At 40.1% G+C, this 8,835-nt stretch overlaps 1 protein-coding gene across 1 annotated transcript in view; it reads left to right on the top strand.

Annotated features, from left to right (window-relative positions):
* The window catches only part of LOC101851183, a gene marked incomplete in the record, with an annotated part of 22,004 nt that extends 18,246 nt beyond the window's left edge, over nucleotides 1–3,758 (top strand). The window contains 2 exon segments of the mRNA XM_005095591.2: nucleotides 110–286; nucleotides 3,415–3,758. Coding sequence (XP_005095648.2) covers nucleotides 110–286; nucleotides 3,415–3,472 — 235 coding nt within the window.
* Nucleotides 3,759–8,835: the final 5,077 nt, after the last annotated feature.

The following is an 8,835-nucleotide window of genomic DNA, read 5'->3' as shown; positions in this document are numbered from 1 at the left end:
CCCCCCACAACCAACAAACCCACCCTCAAAATCAACAACAGACACAAAAGAATACAGTACACATCCACCACACTCTTTGTCTATATCAATATGATTCTTTTACTCACAGCTGTGAAAGCTCGTACAGCACTGAGTACTTCGGTGACCGGTGCCAGGACTCGCACATGGGCAAAGACAAGGTGATCGCTATCGTCGCTGCTCTGCTGGGAGTGATCGTCTTCCTCTTGCTAGTGGCTCTCCTCATCACCTGTATCAAGCGGAGAGTCTACAAAACTCCCCAGGAATAGTAAGGGTCCATTTATTTGCTTACTTGTATCGTTTTTGGAGCTGCCAGCTTTTCTTCTTGAAACTATTTTAAATGTATCTTTTCGAAGAGCAATATTCGTCATTTTTTTCCACAAAGGACAGAAGCAGTGCGGTCTAGACTCCCGGGACTGTGAAGAAGGTTTAAAATCAAACAGGTTTTAAGTGAGAACGATGAGTATTCCTGAATAATTATGAGGGTCACATCAGTCCAAGGTGTGAGAGCATGCGTCCTTTCCAACACAACCCATTGCTGTCGTTATTTATCCCCCTCCCCTTTAGTTAAAACTGCTGATATGACGATGTGGTAGAAACCAACGTACTCCCCCACGGCCAATTAGTGATGGCCACGTTGTCACGGTGTCTATAAAAGGAATCCAGGCCAAATGAAGTGAACGTGGTGTTGCCAGGACGATGACATACACAATTTGCTTGGTTCTTTTCATTTATACGATTTTTGTTCGAGTTGCAAAGGCAGGTACTAAAGAGCATCACGTATTGTACTTAATTAAGGGCGCTTCTTGTTCTCCCATAATAAGTAGGCTAAGCCAACTGCATTTCTTTTATTGTTTTGGCGTATAAAAAGTTTCAAACGCTAATGGTATTGAAATTTACTTATCAGTGAGAGAGCATACCGTACTGATTTCCCGTCTGCTGTCTCTCAGCGCAGTCTTTTTATCTCCATTAATATTATTTTTATCTACAGGATATTATCACCTAAGCATTGTGAGTTTTTTCCCCTTTTTATTTGAAGATCAATCCACTCTTTTTTAAGCTCCTACAGACCCCCGCCCTCCCTGCCTCCCTATGTGTATAGCGTGAATGTCTTACGTATGTGTGCGCGTGCGCGTGTGTGTTTGTGTGACTGTGTGCATACGTGTACGTGTGTGTGTGTGTAGCTTGTAGTATGTGAGACAAAGAGAGAGAGAGAGAGAGAGAGAGAGAGAGAGAGAGAGAGAGAGAGAGAGAGTGTGTGTGTGTGTGTGTGTGTGTGTGTGTGTGTGTGTGTGTGTGTGTGTGTGTGTGAAGGTGTCAGTTCAGTTTCGAGTGTCTCTGTGGGTCTCTTCCTGTTGTGAATAAGTATGTCTTATTTTGCTCAAAAAGACTTTGCTTAAAAGTAAGTCTTATGTGGGTGTTTTAATATTCTTTACAACATTATGCTAGTTCCAAGTCAAAATAAGGTGCTTATAACAACAAGGGAAATAATTTTATTGAAAGCAAAGGTAAGTGAAAGTGCCGACGTTCCCGTCTCAAAAACGATCTTGTGACTCCTACAAGTTAGTTTTTGTTCGGAACTTGGGAAAATATTTTGTAAAATTATCTCAGAATTCAACAATTGTTCAGTAGAGTATATTCACCTATTTGAAGTTACATGAATTCTCTTCTATTTTAGCTCTCCTGTCAAATTGACCTTTATAATTATTACTAAATGCATGCAGCCTGAAGCACTGATGCTTTTTTCATGAAGTTAAGATCAACCCATGTTTTCCCTTTGCTTTATTCTTCCTACAACCCCACAACCCCCAACCCCCTAGTTTGAAGATGCATAGCCTATATTTTAAGTTTACTTTAAATCTGTCAGAAAGGTTTGAAACAGTAAATGCTCATTGCATTTGTAAATTTGGAAAACGAATTTCAGCTACTTCTAAATAAAGAAGTATGTGGATTTTATATGCTCACTTAGTTTGTCTAGAAAAAGGCACATTAGTTCTCAGAAGTACGCATTGAAATTTCGCAACATCTGCAATGCAAGTAAAAATTCTTGCTTTCTTCGCCTGCAACCCGTCATCTTATTTCTTATTAATGGTTATATCTTAGGCATATGTCACACCATTTCTTTTCTCTCGATTCTATCATTTACCTTCTGGAGGATTTTGAATTGATTTCTTTAATAAGCTAAACGTTGGCAATAAAAAGAAAGGTGATCTCTCAACCCCACTCTCTCGTTCTCCCTCCTCTCTCTTTCTCACCCTCTCTCTCTTCCTCTCTCTCTCTCTCTTTCTCTCTCTCTCTATCTCTCTCTCCCTCTGTGTGTGTGTGTGTGTGTGTGTGTGTGTGTGTGTGAGAGAGAGAGAGAGAGAACGAGAGAAAGAAAGAGAGAGAGAGAGAGAGAGAGAGTGTGTGTGTGTGTGTGTGTCTTTCGCTGTCTCTGGTATCTAAAGGGACGAATCTGGCCAGAATAAACAGTTCTTTAATCGTAATTTGGTTCCTTTGAGCTTATGAAAGAGAAAATCTTTTCCCAGCTAACAGGGTGTTAACTATTAAAGTATTCAGAGGCTGTGAGGTTGTTCACCTGTGGTAAATGGGCACCTCCCCCAATGACTCATGGCCTAAGGTACAATAAAATGACAACTCAGAGCACTGCCATTTAATTTTCGCACACTGATGCGGTCAAGCTCAATCGACTTTTTCCTTGAATCCACCCCCCCCCCCTTTTCTTTTTCCTGTATGTACATTCCCTCTCCATGAAACATAATTTTCTCTCTGAGCACCCTCTCTTTCTTGTAGGTTACAGGGATTGGTTAAGCTAAATGTTACCAACAGAACGTAATAAATAAGGCTAAGTAAATCACTTCCAAATCATGTGAAATGAGCAACCTTATCATGGAAGCCTTATGGTTTTTAAAAACTATTCTCTGCGCTTTTATTGTTTGGCACACTGCTTCTCGGGTGATGACATTAAGCATGACCACATCCTCAGTTAGATTTTAATTGTTTCTCTCAGCCCCCCGCTCCACTCCAATCCCCTTATTAACCCATCAAAGCGCGCTATAACATGTCTTTCAATGAACCAACTTGGGAATTAAAACAAATACCGAAGTTATCTTGGCCATAGTATTAATATATCCAGGAAAAGAACATTTAAAGATACATCTAGCTTCAAATCGAAATATCAGTAAACCCAGAACTCGGCCGGCAAAAATTATATTTTTCATTAACTTAATTAACGGCTAAGGGATGAGCTTTTTTCCCATCGGTCATCAGGTGTTAGTGTTAGATGTACATGTATCTATTTCACGCCCTGACCAAAGCTGACTTTTTCATTTTTTCCCAATCTAAATCCTTGTCGTGAGCCATCTACCAATGCCATCTTTTGTTTTTTCTCCACAGCGTCTTCTCAAGAGAAGCCTACGTGAATAGTACCTACGAGAACACACCCACCAAATGAGGTTGATCAGAGCAAAATAAATCAGAAGTTTAGTTTTTATGAAAGCTTGAATATTAACCGCTACCTAGTCATTTCAGGTTCATCAGAACCTCTGTGTATTTTCTCACATCGGCAATTTTTTGATAACCAGGGTAAATATATCTTTTGTCACAATAGCATAGACTTGAATTATAATACAATATGTCGTCTTTGGGACACCTGCATAGACATAGGGGTCTTGAACATCTAGCAGTCAGTGACAAAATTGAAGGCAAGCGAGGCAGGGGTAGGCGCAGAATAACTACTTAGGGAACCTAAACAAAAGGGTAACAGGGAAAGATCAGGGAAACGTAGCTTTTTATGAGAGCATCGAGCAAAGGAATGAATAGAGAACCATGATCGCCGAAGTCTGTCACAGATCTGGCACTGGAAGATGTGTAGTCTATCCCAGACCGGCACTGTCATGGCCATCTCTCTTTGCTCCTACAAAAACTCCGCTTCGCTGGTGAGCACCTATTATTATGGTCGAGTGCACGTGCAACCTTTCCCTCCTTGCCTTTCATTTTGGTTGTAGAAATCGTCAGATGGTGGCGCCATTGCGAACCCCAGTTATTTTTACGTCAGAGTTTTAAAGTCAGGATATTATTTGCAGGTTATGGTGTATAGTTAGATTTCGTCTTTTTTTCAAGAGTGTATGTGAGAGAGAGAAAGGGAGGGGGGGGGGGGGGTAGGAGAGGGGTTGTTCGCTACTGCGTTATCAAACTCAAAAGCAGAGAATAAACTATAGATCTTTGCATTGTGCCTAGGATTTACGTGTTTCATGTAGCCCTTTGTGTGAGAGGCAAGAACAGAAGTGTCTTTATGAGATTAGGCATGCAGAGAGCCAACTTAAGTTTTCACGCAAAAAACGTTCTTAGACATCTGACATTGTAGCTTGCTTATATTTCCAGCTTTGTTCGACTGTACATGTAACCATCAGAATTTATGTAATAAATTTTCATAATACGACAAATCTGTAAACCAATCAGCTCCTGCCGATATTGATTTTATGATTCAATTATGTGATTTGCTTTACTTTACACAGATGCTGAAGCCCAATTTCTCTGTGAACATTGGCCTAATGAAGCTCGGATACTTCTGGTAGCATAGTTTTCTTCCCAAGCTTTGTATATACACGGCACTGATTAATTATCTTAACTTATTTTTCATCTAACGTCTAACCTTGTTAGTATTTTTAATGCCTTACACCTGATTAGTAGTAGTTATATTTTGAATATATATGTATATTTTGAAGACATTCCATTTTATTGTGAGATCAAGGGGAAAAATGCTGAGAGAGTGAGAGAGAGAGATAAAGATAAAGAGACAGAAAGAGAGAGAGCCAGAGATATATATAGAGAGAAAGAGAAAGAGAGAGCGAGAGAGAGAGAGAGGGCGAGAGAGAGGGAGAAAGAAAGAGAGAGAGAGAGAGAGAGAGAGAGAGAGAGAGAGCACACAGAAAGTATAATTATGTGTCTGCATTCAGACGAACTGCTAACATATTTTTCATTATATCGTATCTCAGCATTACGAGCCCTGCAGCAGCTATGATCCAACAATTCCATAACCTGTTCCTAATTGGCATTTTATACCCCATGCTTTCACTTGTATCATTATAAGAGTTGTCCTGCTTTCAAGCGTAATTTCACAATGTTATTGGTTTGTTAACCCCGAGAGTTGACCTCACGGAACTGGCGAGAAATTCAACAAGGCAAGTAAATACATCCCATACTCAGTTATTTTGCTTTAATGAATGTCCCAATTTAACTTCTTGTATTTGCATAATAAAAGTATTAAAATACACAAACTATTGTTGTTCAAATGTAAATTATATAATCTCTTTAGGTCAGTACATACAAATATAGCTGATCTCACCCCTACGTGAAATGTTAATTTCTTTGCAATTTGGAAAAATGAATGTTACGTAAAAGAAAGGAACTAGATCTAGTCGGAAAAAAGTGATTTTTCCTATTCTGAGCTGTCGGTAGGTCAGAATAAAACAGGGGCACACAAAAAAACACGCTAGAAAGACACCCTTAAAACACCCGTAAAGCACTTTATCATAAACCCTTTGATATGGGAGAGGCTCGCTCCTGACAGACCCAGTGGGAGAGCAGCAGCCACAATGTACAACACATCATACGAGGCTTCACGAATTTGATATTATTAAACTGAAGCCAAGAGAGAAGCCGACAAGCTGAACACATCAACAAGTGAAATTGAAGCTTTCAAATGCTGAAAATTTTGGTAAACATTTTCCTGGCCTGATTTGGTCTCATTGATGGCGGCAAAAGCCATACATTTTATCTTAATCCTTATTTCTTATACGTCTCTTTAAGAAATCTATCTCTTCTAAACGTCCATTGGCCACCGTCAGACAAAGACGGACGAACTGTTCTAACTATTGTTATTAGGGGGGGGGGGGATTTGATGCAAACTTTTAGCGCTCAGTGAGACAGGGTGAATTACTATAACACATTGGGAACAGCTGTGGATACATAAGATCGAACATTGTTGCAGTTTAACATCATTAATTAAAAAAGAAGACCCCCCCTCCCCTTTTACAAACAAACAACCCAAAATTTCAGGGAACAAAGATCAAGAAGACGTCAAAGCGCATTGATCGTTCTACAACGGGACTGTTAGGATAATTATCCCGAAAAAGACTTTCTCATAGGTGTGAGTCACGGGAGTTCTTTCCTCATTGACAGATAAGTACATGGGCTCCCCAGCTTCCTCATCTCCATTTGGTCATCCTTCTTGCTCCCCCCTTCCTGCCGTTTCCCCCTCTTCCTTCTCCTCATCATCACTTTGATCGAAAACAACAAAAAACGACTTCAAAAAGACGACAGCAACAACAACGACAACAATCACAAAAACAAAAGCAACAATAGCAGCGCAACGATATCAGTATAAACTCTGTCTAATAGCTTCAACACTGCATATATGATCTCAATATAATATTTTGATTTGTAAATGCAGGACAGCCATAACCAGGCAGTAAAACGTTAGGCTTTAAAAAAATAGTTCGAACCGTATTTTTACGGGTAGGACGTTGAAACCCAAGGAAAAGTATATTACCTCATTTTCCTTACTTTTATCCAGCTGAAAATGGGCACTTATCAAATAGTTAAGACAGAATATTATACAGAACAATGTATGAACAAAAACAGACACTTTTTATGTACCCCTGGGGATTGAGATGGATCTCACTCATTCGTCCCTTGACTTGCGTCCATCTGATTTTTGGGTTGCTTTTTTTGGGAAAGGGGGGGGGGGGATTTGAGAGCAGAAGATGTCGAAATGTTTCTCCTTGTCCTATTGTCTGTCCTCCCGTCCAGGAATTGTCTTGCCCAGGAACCAATTCATTCCTTGATGTTGTCAGACCTGCTTTATTTTTCTGTCTTCCTCTTTTTCGCCTGCCTTCAACAGCGCCGTGCCTGAAAGGGTTTGCAAAGCTTTCATGCTGGGCTGTTTGTCCGATCCAGGGGAGTTTCGTCTTTCCCTCTTTTTTTTTTTGGGGGGGGGGGTCTTATGGTCTAGAGGTTAAAAAGTGCTGGTCTCTCATTTAACAGGTCACGGGTTCAACACTCTACAGAGACGGCCATTTTGTTTCTCTTAAACTTTCTCCTTTCAACTCCTTTCTTGCTCTCTATGTTCTGTTGTCTGCTTTCGTCACCACTTTCTGACCTCCCCCCTCCTCTGGGTTCCTTGCTCTTTCTGCCGCCTTTCTACTGGTACTCCTTGGCTTCTTCTCACTGCTGTATTTCAATCACACCCATGATCTTAGGGTAGGTAAGATCTAACACTTGTTGGAGAAGGTCTAAAAATCTCGGAGGTCCAATGAACAAACTGCACACGTTAAAGATCCCGTGGTGGTCCAAACTCGATAAAAGTAAGCTTCGACCGCCAAGCTGGCAAAATTCAAAATTAATTCCTACCTAACTTAAAATGTTTGATGTGTCCCGCACGCTCACATGACCTTAGATAAAATTTCTAAATATCCCTATTTCATTCTAGCTAGAGTTAAATACTGGTTCTTGTGGTTCAACTATATTTTTTGTTGAAATTAACTGAATTGAAATTTCCGACTAAGAAACGGCAGTAAATTATGATAATAAATGTTGTATCCTGCCATTGACACAGTTATTAAGATCCAGTAGAAGGCGGGTTGCTTCGATCCTGTCTGTTTGGGGCCAAACAGGAGTGGGTGGTGAAAAAGAATCTCAGCAGATGGACCTTGGTTCTCAATAAAATACCTACCGGATGCGTGAATCGAACACGCGTGTTTTGTACCCATGGGTAATGAGGAGTCACCTGCCACCAAAACCACCACCACCACCACCACCACCAACAACAACAACAACAACAGCAAAAACCAATTAAAGATTAGATGAGTGAACGTTGCATTGAAAGGGCGGCTGGGGGTGGGGGTGGGGGTTTTTCAATCCAAATTTATATTTTACATTAAATGCACGTGGGAAAAACATGAAGCAAAGCAAAACTCAAACACATTATCGAAAGGAACAGATGGCAAGGTTTACTCTCCAAAATCAGGTGAACCAAGACAACAAGGTGGGTTTCGGACATCAGGTTTGGTGTCAGCCTTAAAACAACGCATTTGGAAAAACTTCGACTATGGTGTGGGACAGAATCCTTTTCAACAGAGACTATGAGAGTCTCACATTCTACGTAACAGTGAGCACAGACGTACTTTTCTACAAGGAAGCCTCATTACAGGTGTTACATGTTACATAGGTCGTTGACCCAATGTTTCATGGGAAAACATCTAAAGGGGGAATCTTATATTAATTACACGGCAGTCTTCCATTAGAAAGGAATTAAGTTTAGATCTATACTTACATTTAAGGCACAATTTGGTTCAGTAAGGTACTATTACACTGGTGTGTGAAGGCTTGACAAAATCCGTATTTCGAGTATTGCACTTCAAAGAAATAAATAATCAGTATTGCACTGGTTTGGGGAAAGACATACTTTAAGTCAAATTCTAACGTGATTATACCCTAATCAATTATACATTTGGCACAAAATTGCCTAAATAACATAAAAACCATCTAAGGATCTAATAACATGACAATGAACAAAACATAGGCCAATACTCATGGTACTAAACTCAACCACTCATAGAAGGTTAATGCCAGGATAGTATATAGATTGGCCACAACCACTCTTTCTAGTCGCAGAATGAAGATTTACTGCAAAGTCTTCAAACTCAGACAGAGGGAACCTTAAAGATCTGCCGCCCTACGTCAAAATCAGCATTCAAAAAGGTTTGGGGCAGTCTGGTAGAACATACGAATTACGCATTATGTTCTTAAATAATA

This window comes from Aplysia californica, unplaced genomic scaffold, assembly GCF_000002075.1.
Source record: "Aplysia californica isolate F4 #8 unplaced genomic scaffold, AplCal3.0 scaffold00107, whole genome shotgun sequence".
Taxonomy (NCBI): Eukaryota; Metazoa; Mollusca; class Gastropoda; order Aplysiida; family Aplysiidae; genus Aplysia; species Aplysia californica.
This window is presented reverse-complemented; position numbering and strand designations above follow the sequence as displayed.